At 41.2% G+C, this 20,849-nt stretch overlaps 2 protein-coding genes and 2 long non-coding RNA genes across 7 annotated transcripts; 3 read left to right on the forward strand and 1 right to left on the reverse strand.

The window, feature by feature from the left end:
• Positions 1 to 371: 371 nt before the first annotated feature.
• Positions 372 to 5,455, reverse strand: LOC134177271 (E3 ubiquitin-protein ligase CBL-like). The gene is made up of 3 exons (XM_062644054.1): positions 4,929 to 5,455; positions 655 to 933; positions 372 to 576 (listed from the first exon to the last, which is right to left on the reverse strand). Exons 1-3 carry the CDS (start codon positions 5,453 to 5,455, stop codon positions 435 to 437), a joined length of 948 nt encoding a protein of 315 aa, XP_062500038.1. The 3' UTR covers positions 372 to 434.
• An 8,811-nt stretch (positions 5,456 to 14,266) lies between these two features.
• On the forward strand, positions 14,267 to 14,770 carry LOC134176920 (uncharacterized). Its single transcript, XM_062643604.1, has one exon. The coding sequence runs from the start codon at positions 14,280 to 14,282 to the stop codon at positions 14,739 to 14,741; it is 462 nt and encodes a 153-aa protein (XP_062499588.1). The 5' UTR covers positions 14,267 to 14,279; the 3' UTR covers positions 14,742 to 14,770.
• An 11-nt stretch (positions 14,771 to 14,781) lies between these two features.
• On the forward strand, positions 14,782 to 17,060 carry LOC134176921 (uncharacterized). 4 transcript variants are annotated; one of them, XR_009969397.1, is made up of 6 exons: positions 14,782 to 15,307; positions 15,379 to 15,491; positions 15,557 to 16,001; positions 16,074 to 16,148; positions 16,307 to 16,575; positions 16,640 to 17,060. It is a non-coding gene; the product is annotated as an uncharacterized LOC134176921 (long non-coding RNA). The 4 variants fall into 4 exon arrangements; XR_009969395.1 differs by having other exon boundaries at positions 16,679 to 17,060; XR_009969394.1 differs by having other exon boundaries at positions 16,307 to 17,060.
• A 3-nt stretch (positions 17,061 to 17,063) lies between these two features.
• Positions 17,064 to 17,642, forward strand: LOC134176922 (uncharacterized). The gene is made up of 3 exons (XR_009969398.1): positions 17,064 to 17,080; positions 17,146 to 17,268; positions 17,324 to 17,642. It is a non-coding gene; the product is annotated as an uncharacterized LOC134176922 (long non-coding RNA).
• The last annotated feature ends 3,207 nt before the right edge of the window (positions 17,643 to 20,849 follow it).

Consider the following 20,849-nt stretch of genomic DNA (forward strand, 5'->3'; position numbering starts at 1 on the left):
ATGGTAACAATGTTCATGTAACACTGAAGACTGTGTTAGTTTGCTGCACTGCAATCATGCAATAATTGCTTACTCTCTCTGAGAATTTTTGGACTGTTAAGTAGTAAACACAAAAACACCAGCAGAGATAACTTTCTCTGCAAATCTTGCATACTAATTAATCCTAGGCAAGCACTAGGGTTACCATAATGCATCTGTGTTTGATCTGTAGTGTGACCTATTGGGTCAAGAACATAGCTCACTGCTATAGCTATTGTATTATGGTGTTAATATTAAAAATCAAAATATATATGACCTTTGACAGACACCCAAACAGGAAGACACCAGCAAACTGAGACAAACAGACAAATAAGTCCAACAAAGGGACAGACAAGTAGACAAATGGACTAACACAGAAGATTCAGTAATCACTATAAACAGAAAAATAATGCAACTCACGATCCTTCACGAGCTCCATCAAGTAAAGTCTGACCCAACGATTTGTTCTGTGGAATTGTCTGAAGAATTTTGCCATCTTGAGTGACATACCCAATTGCCCACTGACCCAGTCTGGTACAACTGAGTCTAAAAATATATCTAAGAAACACAAACACACACACACATATACAAACTGCCAACTAATCATCACTCAATACATTTGTTTCATCTACATACGTTCCTGACTTGTGCAACCACTTCTGCAACTTGGCCTTCACCTCATCATAAGTCAAAAATGCTTGATATGCTGGATGAGTGACAGCCAGTGCATTCCAGTTCTGTATAAGAGTCTGCCACGGTTGAAACAAACGTGTGAAGACATCAAACTCAAACACAGATACATAATCATTGCATGTCAGATCGATGGTTGATTTTAACGCCATTGCTTCAACATTTGATTGAATTAAATGGACCTGGCAAAAACAGTGTCTGAATTCCATCCAAGATATCACAGTCCTGTCAAGGAAATACAAACAGCTGTGTTAAAACAACCAACAACAATTTTCAAACACAAAAATTAACTACAATGAAAGTGACAAAAGATTACCAAAACAAGTTGAGACCAAAATGCTAAACTCTAAAGCAGTGGACTTTGATAATATCTAAATGTGTATTCTAATTCAAACGTCGTTGTCATTTCCCAACCCATTAATTAACCTTAGTGATGTCAATATGCATGATTAATTAAGAATTTGACACACAAACAAGAGAATTAAACACAACAGATGGCACCTATACTTTCTTTTGAAATATGGCTTCAATATAGTTTAATAAAAACTTTTTGTATTCATAAACTAAATAAACCATGTAACAGTTACATCCAATACCAGGATGCATAACTGCGTTCTGGACACATCTTGCTTTCTTATCACCAAGTTGAGATTAGTGTAAACAATCTGAAAAAGTAGTAGTTTATTCTCCGCGCCCTACATACAAAATTAAGATTCTTAACCAAAGATGCAATAAAGCACAAATACTAATGTAACTGGAAGCATTGTTGCATTATTCATCAGGGTTTTAGACAAGGACCCTAAGCCTAGAGCACTATGCCTTGACAACTACACCTTGACAATGGCCGCTACGCCATCTATCTTTGTGGCCAAGCCACTACGTCTCTATAATTCCTTGTCTAGTCAGCCCTCACCAAAGCCGTCATATATTGAAAGGCTAGCCTTTGATGTAAAGTCTTGTTCACATAATTTGTGTTCAATGGGAATTGTGGCTACATCTACGTAGTTAACAACTAGGACTGGCCAGCAGAGGTGTTAGTAAATTTAATTAGTTCGAATAGCAAAGTACAAAATCTAATGTGTGTGATAGTGGCATCATTTCTACCACTTAGAAGGGTTTATAATGCTATTGGTGCAACGCAAGCATGCAGTGCAACATTTAGTACTTCACATACACACAATTGCAGGAATCCAACTTGGACGGGGGAAGGGGGGAAGAGGGGTGAGGATGCTACGTGGGACTAATCCAACATGCTTCTGCTTATTAGCAGTGTTCCATAATATTCTTTTAGAGGTGATCGAGTTGCCTATGTGTAAACGTAGATCACTTTGTCAAGTATGACAAACAACGAGAACCCTAGAAGTTTAGCATAGACTTGCCTTCAGACCTTTTCTACCGAATGTACATGATGGAGCTAGGAGCTTGCTACGAACGACTACATAATTGCTGCTGGGTCTAGGTAGTTTTTACTTTCCCCTAGATCACAAAGTTATAAGAGCAAAACATAATATTGCAAGGTTTGCCAACCAGAACTAGGATGCAAGGTGCAGAAGGTCACCAAAATGCCACACCCCAAACTTAGCCTTCGTGCTATACCTTGCCACAAACCTGGTTAGAACACTAATTCATCATCTAGCTAAAGCATGTTTTGAATTTTTGACGATTTGCAGCTCTCAGTGTGGCATATTGATTCTTATACATTCACTGCAACTATAGCCTTTGTTGGCAGTAGCATCTATTTCAAAGCAGCAGCAGTCCTTGTTGTCAAACTATCCACAGTTTATCAACATTAGACTTCAGGATGCATTATTAATTAAAGTTAATAATCCTGCTATCAACACACTTCCACAAAAGGTGACACAACTGCGTAGTCATGCAATTAAGCCTTAGGTAAGGAGGTCACTAAGAGAAGGTGCCAATATGTTTTAAGCACAGTACAGGAAGTCACTTTACAGTTACTGGTGATAATGGCATACATCATCAAATTCAGGTGCAACCCTGAAAGAACAAATGCAAAGGTAAATGCTATCTAACACTAGTTTGGTTTGATCATCATAAAATATTTGGGTAACTTGTCTGGTGCATTAAAATTATTTTCATTGACACCTAAAATGCTGAATAAAACTTTTGCATTATTCAATTATAAATAAAAACTAACAAAGACACAACAGAAGTTATATAATTGTATATTCAAAGTCAATAATTCAGGCCTAGAATTAGTCACCAGAAAGACAAACTGTCCTAAAATTGTATATCTGCCCAAACCAATGTTTGGTTGTCCAGACACCAGCTGCAAATGATTTCCTTACCAAAATGTACCCTCGTTCCACTCTAGTCTGGCTCCTTCCAATACCCATGTGCAAACTTTTATTTAAATAACTTCAGCTTCTACAATACACTTGATTTTTGAACAAATTACAATCGCCACTTTGTAGCAGTTATATGTAACAGCAAATGTAAAGATCAGTCCCTATTTATTAATAATCACAGGATTTCCCAAGCTTCATGTAAAAGAAACATTAATATCAATTAAGTAACTAATGTTACAAAGTGCAAACGCAGTTCTAGGCGTTGCAAATTTCAAGAAGTCAAGTTAGATTTGAAATGACTTATCCCAGCTATGTCCGAAAATGGTTGGAAAGCCATTTCCTAACATTGCTGTCAACACAAGTAGCAAGCATAACAAAGGTGTCTACAGGGCATGAAGCAAATGCTGCAACCATTCATAATCTGAATTATTGTCAGTTATCCCAAAGAAGAAGTCAGTCGAACAAAATGTCCAACAGATTCGTCTCAAACAAAAATATACATATATACTTGTTCAGAAATGTCCAACGTCTGACCGTTTCCCCGATCTTGTACATTGCTTTTAGCTATAAAAAGTCAAAGTTCATGAGGACAGTTTTGTTTTTAACTTAATTAATTAAATCACAACTGTCACTACAACAGAGCTCCAACAGCATTCATAGCTTGGTAACAAGTAATCCTTTACCACTTTTCTTCTTGTGAATATAAAATGGCCTAGATGAGCAACACGAAACTGCCAAGACATAATCAAGAAATGGATTCTGACATGCAGTAATGCATACTTTCCTAAGAAAATGTTGTTTCTTTGTATACACTACAGTAAGTAGTACTTATCTGCAATGATAGCCTGGAGCAAGAGACAAAATGATTGTTGTTTACTGCCGTAATTTTGTCAGCCCCTTGTAGCACAGTGATGCCCTTACTGCCAGTGTTTATAGAATGACGCAAGTTCTGTGATGAATGTTTATAGACTTCCGTAGAGAATGATGCTCTCTCCCTCCCTCCCTCCCTCTCCTCTCTCACTCCCTCCCTCTCCTCCCCCTCTCTCTTAAATACTATTAAACACACGGTCATCACAAAATACCAATATAAGCAAGTCTCAGGGCTATATGCCTTGTACTAGCTGTGTGTGTGTGTGTGTGTGTGTGTGTGTGTGTGTGTGTGTGTGTGTGTGTGTGTGTGTGTGTTTGTTGTTAGAGTTTCAAAATGGAAAAGATCACCAGTGCAAACCTACTCAAGAAGACTCTATAGATGTACAGACTAAAAGCAGAGGCTACACTCATTATGGCGTGGTCACATTTTTAGAGCGACCAATAGCCACCCTCAGAAACAGTTGTTGTGAAGCAGATCCTAAACCAAGGCTTTCACAAAACTGGAGTGATACTGTCAAAACGATTAGAAGTTATTGTGGAACTTACACATGAGTTGACCATCATGCTCAACCCTCAAATCTGCAGTAGTTCAAATTGCAACAGGGTTACTAACGATAAAAAAAAACTACTTCAGAAGTCATTATAGGTATGTGTTTCTAGCAAGGAAACAAAATACACACCCTCTCACAAAGGTCATCACAGTCATCCTATCAAGAAAACATGGTTGTGCCAGAAATATTTCCTAAATAACTGACTCGATTATCTGAATTATTGATGCAGCTGTATACCTTGATTCACTGGAGGTATTCTGTCAAGCATTCTTACATCCCAGACAAAATTAATATAATTACAAACCCATTCATATGCCAGTTATCTACTAACCTGTGATCCAAAGCCATTCTTAGTTAGCACCTGGCCGGAAAACTCAACAGAATTTCTTACATTTTTTTGGTACTAACCTGTGACCCTTGATGTCAATTGTGCTATTTTTACTGTTACGCCTCTAGTATAGCCACTAGAACCACCGCGCAGGGTTCTCACCTGGAATCAAATGCCTTCTTCCAGAATTCTGCAGCCTCGCTCTTCGTGATTTGGAAAGCATCTCCAATGTATCGACCGTCGGGAAACAAAGATTTCAACTCGGCGACCATATGACTTAGGATAAGACTGAACTTTGTTAAGCCACGCCGATAACTTGAGTCTTTGTCGTACATCTTGTCTTTCCCCTCTCTAAACAACCGCAAGACTTGCTTGCATTTCTGAATAAGATTGTCGAGAAAAACGCGACAGTAGTCGCACTCATTCAGAGCCTCCATGTTGTGCTCGTATCGAGCATAGATACGGCGAAGTTGCTGATACGTGTCCGGCAATATGTCGAGAATAAAAGGTGGGCTGTTCTTTAGGTCAACACGCGGATTGTGACAAAGCTTGACGACTTTGTCCATCAGTTTCCAAGACTTCTCCAGCGTCTTCTTGTCAACTGATATTCGAGGAGAGGTAATCTGGTGCACTATATTGGAGAAGATACGACCAGTCAGTCTAGTCAAAAACGTTTCACTCTGCGCCATGTCGACACCAACAGGGAAGTGGTAAGTGGTACAAATCCGGGCTTATAATACTCCCACATCCGCTTCCGGCTTACAAACTTTCTTCAAGTATCGAGACGTTCTAGAGGTTAGAGTGCCAGCTACAGTACAGTAGCACTACCTTTCTAACGATAACCTCTAGAAAGATACTACTAGTAGTTTTACGGTATCTGTAGGCGCCTCGCATTGGTGAGTAACACGTCCAACAGAGTCTTCTGACCGTCTACTGAAACGCTGCGTCTAGCTAGGCAATACGTATTTAGATATTACCTCTATTACGATAAAACTTGCGGAGAAACCAAATTATGCCACACTTGGTAATGGACTTCCGAGATACAACGATAAAATAAAATAATAGCAACCATGCCCGTGCGCAGACGAGCTAATCCAACTATGTACGGTACAGTACAGTATCCCCAGACGCAGTGTGCACCACAGCACATTCAGAACTGCATTCCACACTGCGTCTGTTGCTATCCACAGTAGACCTAGACACCACCGGACTTTCGACTAGAGCTAGCAATTGAAAAATCACCTCTTGGTCATCGACTACTATTCACTGTTACTCAGGTATGCCCTAGACAAACTTCGACTACGAAACATACCATTCGATAACTACGTTCCATCTTTTCTCGCCACGACATCCCTGAAGAGCCATTTACAGATGTACAGGGACTATTTGGTCGCGTGGACTATTTGGTCGCGTGGACTATTATTTGGTCGCGTGGACTATTATTTGGTCGCGTGGACTATTATTTGGTCGCGTGGACTGTTTGGTCGCGTGGACTGTTTGGTCGCGTGGACTGTTTGGTCGCGTGGACTATTTGGTCGCGGGCAATTATCTCGCTCTTATTTGGTTCCCGAAACCGTTTAACTAGGGCTTATTTGGTTTCGGCCACCTGCAGGGACTATTTGGTCGCGTGGACTATTTGGTTTCGCATTTATTGCGCCTCGAATCGGCACTCTCCAACTCTTACAGCTGTACGAGACGGACGCGAACGACGTGACGATGGCCATGATAATTTTCACGCGTCTCCCAGACGTCTCGATGAGCCGAAATCGAGTGCGACCTGCTTCTTCTTCGTTTGTATTTGGCTTCATATGAATACCGAAGTCATCACGACATTGTCGATCGCAATTTCGCGTGTCTGAAGTTTCCTTTTGAGGCAAATCTCGGCTCGTCTGGTAGCGGGCGTGTTGAAAGTAGGCGGAGTAAGAATGTCTTGTGCGTTACAAGGTAAACAAACATGATCCGATCACCGAGTGTAGAGACGTGGTGATGTGCCTAAGAATGTTTTAGTGCGTACAATGCTGCGGTTAGCTGCAGATTTATGCATCGATCCTGCATGGCATCGATCGATACTTAGGTGCACAGTGACGTATGTCTACTGTCTACGCAAGGAAGACGATCTACGTCTCTGAAATTGGTTGCGCACGACCAAAGATCGGTGATGACTTGCAGAACAGAAGAGAAAATAAGTGAATATATGTAGTTCGAGAAACAACTAACTAGATGTATCTGATGTAAAATCACTTATTTGCACTTGGTCTCTCAGATGGGTATTGATGGTTGTTTGTCTGCGTTGTTGTACACTATAAAACGATCCGTTTGTTTAGTGAAACAAGCCCGTAGGCTGGGGGGTGCGCTGGGTGCACGTGACCCTCCCCGGACCCGTTCACGGAAGAAGTCCGGGCTAGTAGGCAAAAGTACTCCGAGGAATGTGTTGAAACTCCAAAGTACCTGCCAGATATTTGGCTATCCTGTCTGCTACCTGGTAACGTGGAGAAGTGTGTGTTCGTCGCAGTGACACTAGATGGGACGGTCTCAGGAAAATGATAGAAAAAGGAGGCAAGCAGCGGCTACGTGTCAACGGCTGGATGGTTTTCTAGTTTCGAAAGGGCACGTGATCAACTTGTGACTCCTGATCCAGATTCTACACTGCTGGTTGCAGTAGACTATCAACTAACACTGACTTCCAGTGAGTGCTGTAGTGGTAGTGTAGAAAGAGTAGGGTCGTTTTCTACCGCCACGTATGTCGAGCCTTTGCGCAACACATGCTGTGAAGTTTACGACAACGAGGCTCAGCGTGCAGGCGTCGCAAGCGGCAATCAGCAATGCCATCTTGCTAGTACTTCTGATCATGATTTAGTGGATGATATTGGCAAATTGTTTTTCAAGGCCAAGTCTCCTGTCGATTTCTGCAAGTCCATGCAGGCTCTGGGTGCTGCGGAGAAGTACAACATACTGACAAATCACACAAAGCCTCGTGCCGACCAAGTTTTTCCTCCGACATGTATTGGTTCCTGCAACCGATCTTTTCGTCCTGTTTGGCTATCAGAACACCCGTGGATGGTTTACAGCGAGCAAGTGGATGGTGTCTTTTGCATTACTTGTGGAATTTTCCTTGCTAAAGTGTCCAAGGGGAAGTTTGTATGTAAGCCTTTTCGTGATTGGAACAAGAAAGGAGAAAAAGCAAAGGAGCACGAGCGGTGCTTATACCATCATCAAGCCATTGGGCAAGCTGATAACTTCAAGCAAACCTTGGAGAATCCAGATACTACCATTACTGCACAGTCGGACACCCGCAGGGCGGCCAATGTCGCGCGTAATCGTGCTGTCCTGAAGTCCATTGCTTCTGCTGTGTTGTACTGCGCCAGACAGTGCATTGCTTTACGTGCAGACGCAGAGAGTGTGGAATCACCTGGAAATCCAGGTAATTTTCTTTATTTGCTGAGGCTACTGGCATTGCACGATGAAGACTTAAGAAGGCACCTGGAAATTCCTGCAATGCGATGTGCAACTTATCTTTCTCCTCAAACACAAAATGAGCTGATTAAAGTCATGGGAAACCACATCCTCTTACAGGGAATAATAGGTGATTTGACAGCTGCGCCCTTTTACGCCATCCTTGCTGACGAGGTAACTTAGCATAACGTCGAGCATCTTGCCATCTGCGCCAGGTTTGTTGACAGAAGTACTAAAGAGGTCAGACAAGAGTTAAGGTTTTTGAAGTCGGACAGAATTACTAGGGAGAGGATTGCAGATGGTATCTTTGGCTTTCTGGAAGAGAATAACATACCACTTGCTACTATGTGTGGTCAGGGCTACGACGGCGCAAACAACATGTCTTCAGATCGAGTGGGTGTCCAAGCCAGGATTAGACATAGAGCTTCTTTAGCCACTTACGTACACTGCAGTGGCCACTGCCTTAACCTTGTGATAAGCAAGTCATGTGCTCTTCCTGAAGTACGTAATGTGATCGATTGCGTTAAAAAATGCAGCCGTTTCTTTCTCAATAGTCCAAAGAGAAGTCGTGTTCTAGAGATGATCATCAACCACAATGTGGTCAATGAAGAGAGGAGGAAACCACTGATCAATATGTGCAAGACGAGATGGGCTGACCGGCATTCGGCTTATCAGCACTTCTACCAAGGGTACGTATTTGTGGTTGAAGCTCTAGAGATGATAAATTTCCGCTGTCACTTGGAGAAATATGGGGCTACGTATGCTGACTGGGACTATGCAGGCCGCAATGAAGCGTAGCAGATTCTGGCCAGTGTTAGTTCTTTTCAGTTTGTTGTTGTGTTTGTGACGATATATCAGTACTTATCACACCTTTCGGGCATTACCATGAAGCTGCAGAGGAAAGCTGTTGATATCGTGAAAGCGCATAACATGATATCTGAAATTGTGGGGACCTACAACAGCGAGCGCGCAAACGTTGAAAGCAGCTTATCTCAAATCTACAAAGTTAGTTCTGACATGGCAAAAAAGGTTGGAAGTACAATTGCAATGCCTTGCATTGCAGCAAGGCAACAAAATTGCAGCAATATTACAGCTGCTTCTGTTCAAGAGTATTTCCAGAGAAATGTTGCAATTCCCTTTCTTGATCATATTGTTATTAGCATCAACTGGCAGTTCTCAATATCGGCAGTCACAGCCATTTCCCTACTTGGTCTTGTACCAAGTATCATATGTTCACGAGATGTCAACCTGGAGGAGGCGCTGATCAAGTACAGAGATGATGTGCCATCGCCTGAATTGATGGACGCGGAAGTCAGGCGCTGGAGGAACAGTTATATGGTGATGCTCCCTGAGAAGAGACCGTGCTCAACTGCAAAAGCCATCAAAGAATGTTATGCCACTGACTTCCCAAACATCTCAGCTCTTTTGACCATCGCTTGTACCATACCTGTCACCTCGTGTGAATATGAGAGACGAGCCAGTGATTTACGACGGATAAACAACTATATGCGCGCATCCATGGGTAAGGACAGATTGTCTCACCTTGCTCTCCTTCACATCCACTACAATGTACCAATAGATCTTGACAACGTAGTCGATATTGTGCTCGCCTTCACCCTCGCAGACTCGAACTTGACTCGGTACAGTTACACTAATGTTTTCTGCTAACTCTAAGTCTTAGATATACAATTATGAATACAGATACGTATTATTAGATAATGCCCGCGCAATTGCAAATACAATTATGTGAACTAAGTATACAAACGCAATTTTAACCATGTTTCCAAAGTGGTGAATCCACAAAAAAAACTTTAGCGCAGTGCGATTACATTTAATTGAAACCACATAGTCTTTTGTTGGCAAATGCACCCCCCACTCTTGCGACCAGCCTACGGGCCTGTGAAATCTTGTTTTCTTGTATACATTCATCTTCTGTGTCTTTCTGCCATTTAGTCTGTCCGTCTGTCTATCTTTTCTTTGAATGGTGACACAGCAAATGTGCTGCAGTAGAATCAGGATATGCAGACAAGAAAATGAAGACAAGAACTATACTAATCAGCATGCAGCTATGCGCATGAATGCAGATATGAGTGTGTATACAGAGATGCAATGCAAGAGTGATCAGTGGAAAAGTGTCTAAGTCTGTCTGTCTGTCTGTCTGTCTGTCTGTCTGTCTGTCTGTCTGACTGACTGTCTGTCTGTCTGACTGTCTGTCTGTCTGATGAATGAACTGGGGAAGAAGGCGAGAGGCTTTGATGGAAGAAGAATTGCGGTAGAGTTTAAAACCTTCTGGAGGAAAAGACTGTCTATTACTCTTCAAAAATGCAACAGCAGAGTGATTTTGCGGAAGCTGTCAAGGCTTTCTGTGCGCTCATTAGGAGATGACAGTGTTTTGGGAGTAGATAGAGACATTCAGTGTTTTACTCATTAGCAATAGTCTCGGACTACAAGTAGAACATTTCATTTTAACAATAACTGTTTGTAGTAGTGAAGATTGTTGACAATAGACTTGATTCTGTCTGTCTGTCTGTCTGTCTGTCTGTCTGTCTGTCTGTCTGCAGATCAAGAGACATGAGGGTGTTACTATGTTGGCATATCTAGATGACATCTATGTGGTAGGTCCAGTCAATAGTCTTCGAAATATTTTGGATGATTTGAAGTCTTCCCTGTCCACGTTGCATTTGGAAATTTTAGACAGAAAGTGTGAGTTGTTTTGTCCCTCTGGTAATGTCTGTAATTTTCCAACTTCAGTTACCTCTGATGGCACTATTATACTAGGCACACCAGTAGGAAAACCTGAATTTGTTCGTTCTCAATGTGCTGACATTGCCAAGGGTGGGAAGGAACTTTGCCGTGAATTGGCCCTGCTGAATAATCGGCAAATCTCCATGCTGATTCTACGACACTGTCATGTGCCTAGATTGAACTACTTGGCAAGGCAAGTATTTCCTCGTGATCTAGAACTGGCAGCAGTCATCCATGACAAAATGACTAGATCTTCATTTGTGGACATCATTGGTTTCAATCATTTGAATGATACAGCCTGGAAACAAGCGACTCTAAAGCTCAAGAATGGAGGCTTTGGTTTAACACAGATTGGACAAATTTCTCATGCTGCTTTTGTGTCTTCTTGATGTCAATCAATGAAAGAATTGCCATCTCGTTTCTTGTGTATGACTGACTTGGTTGATTATCTTACTTCTTCTAAAGAAAAGTCGGGGTCGATTGGCTCAGAAGTAATTTCTAGCTTTTCCGACTTGCCACCATTGTCCAAGTCAGCTGACAATGATGAAGATTTTCAAACACTTGATGACATCATCGCTTATCCTAAGAAACTGCAGCACCGTCTTTGTACTGAGATAAACGAAATTAATGTGTCTGAACTCATTGCTCAGGCTCCTTCTGATAAAGATGCGGCAAGGCTGCGGTCATTGCAAGGTCGTGGAGCCGGAGATTGGTTAGATGCCATTCCTACTTCTGATAGGCACGCACTTAAAACAAACGACTTTTCTATAGCGTCCTATTTGCGGTTGGGATTGGCTTTACCGTTTACCAAGTGGGTGAAAGTGTGTGACTGTGGACAACAACTGGATCAACAAGGATACCACCTACTAACATGTAAATATGGAGGAGGTCCTGTCTGGACCCACAATACTATCTTGAAGGGTTGGAGTGAATGTTTGAGTGATTTGCACATTCCCCATCAAACCGAACCCCGGCATCGTTTTGTTAGTAGCGAAAACCGTCCTGATATGACACTCTTTGATTCTGAAACAGGACAGAATCTTGACGTGGATGTTTCATTAGCACACCCATGGAGTAAGGATGCTCTCAACCACGCACACAGAGAAGAAGGGTATGCTGCAAAAGTAAGAGAGGAGAAGAAACTAAAGAAATACTCAGGAGAGGTCCTGCATGGTGGTTTATCATCCAAGTGTGTTCCACTAGTCTTTGAACATTTTGGTTTGTGGGGCTCGCACGCACACAAGTTTTTGTCTCATATATCTAGGCAAAGCTACAATACCACTCATGCACATCCTTTTAACAGCGCTCAACGTTTTAAGGCATTCTGGAGAAAGCAATTTTCCATCATTCTTCAGAGATGCAACGCCAGAGTGATTTCGAGGAAGCTGTCGAGATTTTCATGCAGTACAAACGACAGTGGCATAATGTTTGACTGCAATGTTGTAGGCCAAGTCCATTAATGTGTTATAATTTGCTTAGTTATGAAGGACTGGTAGATATTTGAAAGTTTCCTGTACATACGTAGAGTTTTGATGATAATAAATGAATCTGTCTGTCTGTCTGTCTGTCTGTCTGTCTGTCTGTCTGTCAATGCACATATTTTCAAACATTGAACTATTATACACCATCTAAGCAAAGCAATTAAATACTACCCAAGCCAATAGGGCTTGGTTCTACCTACAACCATTTATGTTTATGTTGCTGTCTCTTGAAACAATCTTCTTTATTTTTCTATCAATCACTCTAGCATTTGATCGTTGTAGACACATAGAAAACACAGATCTCCAGTATGTCTTGAAGGTTGATGCATTTGGCTTTCCGTCTTCGTTTCTTGATAGCTGTGTCTGTATGTCTGTCTGTCTGTCTGTCTGGCTGGCTGGCTGGCTGGCTGGCTGGCTGGGTATATTTCAGATATAACTAAACAGCCAAATATACAGAAATCACTGATATGCTAAACTAGAATGTAGACAGCTACAGTCACCAAACGTAATCCATACGTATAATATACGTAATCCATACGTATAATAATTTACTAACTGTCAAAATTATGAAGCCCAAATAGACTGGGCATGGCTGGCTGGCTGGCTGGCTGTCTGTCTGTCTGTCTGTCTGTCTGTCTGTGTTTCTGTCTGTCTGTCTGTCGTTCGCTTGTTTCTTGTGTACCGTACTGTTGTTGTCCAATATTATTTCTGAACCAATGCTTACTTTGGTTGTTTCTCGGTCTCTTTGTCTGTCTCTGTTGTTTGGTTGTTCTTTGAGTGCCTTGGTAGTGTATTCAAGATTACTTCTTATTGGGTGCAATAATTACGTTTTTTGCTTTGAATTATATAGATCGGTGATAGTATTCCATTGAAACTTTTGTACCACTTCTCGTGTTTCTCACTTTGTGGCGTTATCAGTATCCTGGTAGAAGCGTTCCTGAAAGTCTACGCGTCCAACAAAACTTGGCGTTGCAGAGTAATGCAGTTTTTTAAGTGTGAAGGAATAGTCTAATTAGCTGAAGTTCTGCGAGGCTATACGAATATTATACTTTAGCGAATTTAGTGTAATATACAAACAAACGTTCTAGTCCGCTGTCAAGCGACTTTCCACTTTGCAAACGCTGTGTTATATAGCTACAACTGTAGTCGTCCTCGCTAGTGCAACAACACACAGAGCACAAGAATCCCTCTATGTAAAAAGAAGACTGAGGATTTGGCACGTTCGTCTCTATAGATCTACCACACAGAATCGAAATCACCTCCAACATGACATTAATTGACACCTCGTTAATCACAATCTAAACAAGTTCTCTACCCAAAAAAGAAGGTGCGCATTATAACTTCGAATTACCTGCATACGCATTGCCTTCGTTTTCTGGACGTTGGGTTCACACTGCTAACATAACATCTAGGAACAATTTACTACACTAATGATTACGACATTACGAGTGTGTCATCGTGAGTTCACGATGATGTCGTCGTAGCACTAGAGATTAGCAGGTAGATGACGCACGTGTAACTCGTTGTCACACTTGGCCTACGTCAACCGTTTTGTAATTCAGTACTGTACGTGTGAATAACAATTGCGTTTACTTGCCAACGTCGTCACTACGAAACACTATACACATAAGCCAAGCGACAACTAGAACTACGCTATCGTCATCAAACTACGAATCGACACAGAATTATCAGTTTTGCGTACACGGAACTTTAGGCGTGAGAAGAATTTGCCCTGAATTGTGTGCGTCATCAATCTGCTTCTCTACAGTTGCAGTACCTATATATTGAGTCGATTTTACCTGGTAGTCACTGTATGCGTGTGCTTGCTCTAGCCATGAACCAGAACGGCAGTAAACAAGGAAGAGGAAGAGGACCTTCTGCTTTGGATGACGCGGTTTACAATATTCTACTTGGTCTTCTCGTCGATGCGTACACGTGTGCGCCGAAATCAGAAAGATCAAAAGAAGAACGTGTTGCTGTGCGAAAGAGAAAACACTATGACGTTCAAACTACTCACAATCCGTCGACAGGCCGGAAAGAAACAAGACTAGTTTATAAGAAGTCAGGAAAAATTGCTCTCAAGAGATCTGAGGTTACAGATGCAATTCGAAAAGAGTACCAGAGCACGAAAGGAGAAGGAGCAAGAAAGTTGTACCACAGAATTGGAAGATACTTGTTGGATTGGGAGGCCAACATGGTATTCAAAAACGTCTCGACACGTTTCCTGAAAAACAAAAAACAAAGCCACTATTTTCAAATCGTCCGCCTCTGCGCAGTATTTCCTCACGTAGGGTAATGGGAAGGAATCAGGTAGACATTGTGGACCTACGACTAGCAATAACAAAAGGTGAAATCACGTACAAGTACGTGTTGTCTTTATTGAACGTATTCAGTCGTTACGTCATTTTACAACCTCTGTCCGACAAGTCAGCAAAAGTCGTAGCTCGACACCTTAGCTCCGTGTATTCTATTTTTGGTTCACCACGATTGCTGCAATGCGACCAAGGCAAAGAGTTTACGGCACGCGTGACTAGACAAGTTATGAAAGCTTTCAATTGTCGGATGATATACGGATCGCCTTATCATCCTCAGTCCCAAGGAAAGATATCTAAAGAGTATCGTAGTGCTCCTCACTAAACGTATAGCTTGTATTTCGACCTTAATACGTTTTAGATTTTACGTAACGTATGCATGTAGTAGTTAAAAATGTTATGTACTAGGATGAACGGTCTCATCGAACGTGGAAGGAGAAGCTGAAATTTGACCTCTACAACAATTTAGCAACAACGTCTGGAGTCGACTGGGTAGGTGTACTACAAAAATACGCGCAGCTGTACAACAACAGCCCACACAGTTCACTTGGTATACTTAATTAATTGTCTAGGAAAATGTCACATTAGATAAGAAATAAAAGTTAGATGGTTCTTGTTCAGGTATGAGAAGTTCATTTCACGTGTTTTTTGGACGCGAATCAAACGTAGTTCTCTGTAAGCGAAGTCTTGATTCAGAAAGCCAGTTAGAAATAGACATTGGCAGCGACAGTGAGGTAATCAAGTTTTCTGCATTCTGTCATTCTTAAGCATTTGCTTCACTAATATATGAACATTTTAGACGCTATCTATTGCTAGCTATGACATTCACAGCAACACTAGCGACGATGACGACAATCACGTAATTGAGACTGAGCTCAATATTTTTGAACGTGTAAGGAAACAAGCCTACGATTCGTCGCAAACAACTGCTTATCGACAAGCGGAACGTTACGCAGCATCTCATCCGCCTTCTACATGCAGCGTCGGTGATGCAGTCCTAGTTCGCTTACATACGAGTATCGGCCGAAAGAAATGGAACAAGCTACCGGTTACCCCGGTTATTGGCAAAGGAAAAATTATAAAAACCAACTTTCAGAAGAATCGGTACCTAGTGCGCGTAATCGACGAGTAAACAGCTACTAAATGGTTTGCAGTATTGGATATCACATCCCTTACAGCCGAGGAAGAAAACACCAGACAAGCACTAGCCAAAAAATTATTACTCTTGAAGAAGGCTAAAGAAAGTAAGGACATGGCATGCACCTTCTACTTGTACATGTACACGGGCTTTGCATATTTCACTTCTATTATTGTAGATGTTGAGAAAACGACTGCATTTAGCGGCTATGTCAAGAAAAATCCCAGCATTTCAGCTACTGTGACTTCACAAGGTATGCAACCATTGAGGCTGATTGCTGTCAATACACACACACACACACACACACACACACACACACACACACACACACACACACACACACACACACACACACACACACACACACACACACACACACACACACACACACATTAATATACTATTTCTCAGGTACACTAGCCGACGACAGCGAACTTGCACAGATAGCCCAATTCTCTCTTTATGAACACGAAGTTGAACAACAGGCAAAGAACGACATTTCTTATTCTCTAGTCTGCCGTATTGAAGAAATGGGTCTTACTGTGAGAAAAGAGGTCAAAGGAGACGGCAACTGTTTCTTTAGAGCACTAAGTAATCAACTTAGTCGTTTCGGTGTCAACATGTCCCACCAAAAGATTAGAAAGACGATAGTTCGGCACCTAAACGAAAATCCTTTCACGGTACTATATAGTAGCAAATTTGTCATGCTACCATAATATAATTAAGTATTGTTTACCATATTAGCTAGTATATGTGTACATTGCTACTTTTATGTCTAAGCAGGACTCAGGAGAACATCTTTCTCAATTTATTCCACTCGAATGGACAGACTACATTTAACAGTATGAAAATGCCGGGCATTTGGGCGGATGAAATTGTCGTGCGAGCTGCAGCAACAGTATTTGACCGTCCAGTGTACATTGTCTCTTCCCTTGAAAATGAAAACAGCGACAAACAAATTAACGCAAGAACTGCAGAAGAGAACCGGCGTGCACCAATGCTGCTGGGGCATGTGGCAGAAAACCACTATTAGAGTCTGGATCTCAATACTGCAAAACAGCGTTAGTAAATTACATTGTACAAACGTTGAAAAGCTGCTGCATTAAAACTTTGTTAGCAGAAACGTTTCCAGGCAACCGACGCAAAACTGTTGGCGAGTTTGACATACCTGCTGCTGCTACCATAGTATCCAAAATATGTTTTTTACAATTTGTTCAATAAGTAGAACTATTGAATTTGTTGTATTGTAGGTAGATGGTGCTTTGCGTATGGCTGAGAGCAGTTTCCAGCATAGGCTAAGTACGGTTCAAAGTTATGAATTATTTTCATCTGATTTTCAATCGCTGCAGTCCAAAAGATGGTTGAACGATAAAGTCAGTGAGCTAACGTCTCTAAGTAGTATATCATATATTGGTATCTTATCTTTAGATAGTAAATGCTTTGCACATAGTATTCCAGCAAGAGGCAAACTTGATGGTACGCGAGAAAATTTTGTCAAACTATGTGCGTTTCATTTCTTTTTTATTATACAATTCCAATAGAGTATTGTCAATGAATTCCTACCTTGTTCCAAGTTATGGAAAACGAGGATACGACGGCATATGGAGGGCTACTATGGAGGTTAATAAAATGACATTCCTTGTTAAAATGTAGAATTCATGCAGTAAAGCTTTGTATAGGTCAACGTCTTTGAATACGAACTAATTGCTATACCTGTCCATAGAAAGAATCACTGGATAGAAGTGGTTAGAATGTACCATTCCATGTCAAATCTCATATCATTCTGCGGGGTCCTAAGTTTTGAAAGTGTGAGTGCATGACAAACTGCATTATAGATTGTTGACATTTTCGAGAAGTGTCTCAGTGTTATCGATTCGGCGGGAAACACACATGACGCTGTGTGTGATTGCATTATGTAATTCTACTGTCAAGAGTTCCAATTGCATTATCAAATATTGGCATGTAAATATGTCGTAGACTTTGGCTGTGTGATGAGCATAGGAGGAAATATGGTACACCGAGTAACAAGGATTTTTGGCAAAAGAAATACCTAGTATCAAAGGTGAGCGGATGTGTGAGGCTATCTAGAGTGCGTAGCTCGTACTGTGGATATCCACGAAACGTTTGCTAATCTATGTTAAATGCAGGAAAAGCCTCAACAGATCGATAGTGTCAATTGCGGTGTTTGGACTTGTGTGGTACGTCTAGGGCTATAAATTGATAAAAGCTATAGGCCATGTACTGCGATTTACAGAACACGAGAGACTACTCTCTTCTCGGGAAGTTGCAAAGACGCGAGGTTATAATTATCATAGAATCATTCTGATTAATGCATTAATTAATTAATCTAACAACATGTATTCCCATAGATGAAAATGGAAACCGTACGACGTTGGCTTGCGTATCGCCTTCTACACTCAGTCACCAGTTCATGCGAGTAAGTTGTTGCCTACAGATGTTGATGTATGTACTAAATTTAGTTGAGGGGAGAGAGACTGTCCCGCTAGCTGTGTAATTAATTAAACGTGCTAGGCGTATTATTAATATATAAACAATAGAGAGCTGTTTATGGAATTTCGTGGTAGTTTTTGCTATCTATAGACAGTATCGGCTAGGTAATATTGCAATCCAAAACCTTATTGTAATAAATTGTAGAAACGACAATGAAAAAGAATTATTCAAACAAGATCAAATGGAGGAGGTAAGATTAATCATTAAAAGTTAAAACCTATTTAAAATTTTTGGCAACCATGTGACAGATTGTTTTCAGAACAGCAGAAAGTAAGTATCCGACTGTTCAAGAATGCTGCAATATACAATATTCAGATTATTGCTGCTAGCACATCATCATCTGAAAACAGTTGAGCCTACTGAGCAGATTCTAGCCGTGACTGAAAACACAGTGCAAAGTAAGCAAAACTGCCACTGACCTCTGCTCTCATACCTTAATGACGCGACTGAATAATGCTGAGCATTACTGTGGGCACACCACATTTCTCCAACATTCTCCATAAGGCTTGATGAGGTACTGAGTCATAAGCTTTCTTTAGATCTACAAACAGGATGAAGAGTGCTTCACCGAACAGGACGAAGAGTGCTTCACACACACACACACACACACACACACACACACACACACACACACACACACACACACACACACACACACACACACACACACACACACACACACACACACACACACACACACACACACACACACACACACACACATACACACACACACACACACACACAAACACACACACACACACACACACACACACACACACACACACACACACACACACACACACACCACACCACACCACACCACACCACACCACACCACACACAGCTAAATGCAGTATCACACAAGACCAACTACCTTTCTTCAACCCTTATAACGACATTCCTAATTGTAACTATTTGTCAAACACCAGAAAAAGAAGTCCTTTACTAAGCCATTTATTGAATGGAACGCTCTTTGTAAGAACTTCAATTTTAAATTCTTCATTCTTTTCACTGATTCTTGAAATGTACCTCCAAAGTGGTCACAAATTGATTCATTCCTCTTCATACCCAATCCTGAATTGCTAAAGAAATACATGATTAAGTTGGGGAACTTTTAGTAAGTGCCAGACAGGAATAGTTTGCAATTTAAACAATTTGTAATTTTGTGCATGTAATATAGATATAGATATATTGTGTCTAGCTTTCTAAACACCACGATGCAGTAGAAACAAGAGAAAAATGAGAAAAGATATTTCGCTACTTCACATGGCTTCGTTATATTATCAAGTCATCAAGGTGTGTGTGTGTGTGTGTGTGTGTGTGTGTGTGTGTGTGTGTGTGTGTGTGTGTGTGTGTGTGTGTGTGTGTGTGTGTGTGTGTGTGTGTGTGTGTGTATGCGTGTGTGTGTGCATGAGTGCATGCACACGTGTGTGTGTGTGTGTGTGTGTGTGTGTGTGTGTGTGTGTGTGTGTGTGTGTGTGTGTGTGTGTGTGTGTGTGTATGCGTGTGTGTGTGTGTGTGTGTGTGTGTGTGTGTGTGTGTGTGTGTGCACGCGCGCTTGTGTGTGTTGAGATGTGTGCCCAGAGGGCAGGGAAGCAGCTGCGTGGGTTGTTGAGGAGGAAAAGAGTACTGTAGTGTTGAGATGGGTAGTAATGTGGTAGAGGTGGTTGATAGAATTGATGAGGAGGGTAGTATCGATTAGGCGAAGGAGGGTAATAAAGAAGTGGAGGTTGGTGATAACAGGGTGGAGTCATCGGATAGTAGGGTAGAGCTTGATAGAAAGGGGGTGGTCCCATGAGTGATTGTCGTGGTCTTGTAAAGCTATTTGTTGTATTCGTTTGGTTGGTATTGTTATACTATTGTTGTTAAATATTTCATTGTTGTTGTTGTTGTTGTTGTTGTTGTTGATATTGATGTTGTTGAGTCTGCTGTTGTCGTTGAGGTGGTTGATATTGAGCTTAATTGGTATTGAGGTTGTTGGAAAGATTGTCTCTGTTGGAAATGTTGTTGGTATACAGTTGGTTGTTGTTGATAAGTAGGTTGGTGTTGAGCAGGTTAATTGTCTGACTAGTTGTTGCGGTTTGGTCTTTGGTAGTCTGGGTCTTTCTTTTTAGAGATGTAAGTTTTCTTTGTCTTTTTTGTTCAAGGTCTGTCTCTATGTTCTTCAACGATTGTTCATGTGTGTTTACATTATCATTGATTTGTATATTTCTAGTTTTTCTTTTAGATCTTCAATATCCATCAGTTTCTCTTCCGTCTCTTAAGTATTCTCTCCATTCTTCTTTGAATTCCTTTGTTGCCAACATTACATTAGGACTTTTGAGTATTTGTAGACCTTTGGGGATCAGGTTATTTTGTGCACAGGATGATAGAGAGTTAAGATGATATGTGGCACGTATATGTTGTTGTTTTTGAATAAATTGTGACTGTTGTAGTGATT

Source organism: Corticium candelabrum, chromosome 3 (assembly GCF_963422355.1).
Source record: "Corticium candelabrum chromosome 3, ooCorCand1.1, whole genome shotgun sequence".
NCBI lineage: Eukaryota > Metazoa > Porifera > Homoscleromorpha > Homosclerophorida > Plakinidae > Corticium > Corticium candelabrum.

Bases quoted from the DNA above. Each gene is read 5' to 3' on its own strand.
- LOC134177271 (XM_062644054.1), bottom strand. From the start codon at position 5,455: ATGGCGCAGAGTGAAACGTTTTTGACTAGACTGACTGGTCGTATCTTC. The intron at 934-4,928 runs GTGAGAACCCTG...TTTCCTTGACAG, and splicing joins AAGAAGGCATTTGATTCCAG to GACTGTGATATCTTGGATGG. The intron at 577-654 runs GTATGTAGATGA...TGTGTTTCTTAG, and splicing joins TGGTTGCACAAGTCAGGAAC to ATATATTTTTAGACTCAGTT.
- LOC134176920 (XM_062643604.1), top strand. From the start codon at position 14,280: ATGAACCAGAACGGCAGTAAACAAGGAAGAGGAAGAGGACCTTCTGCT.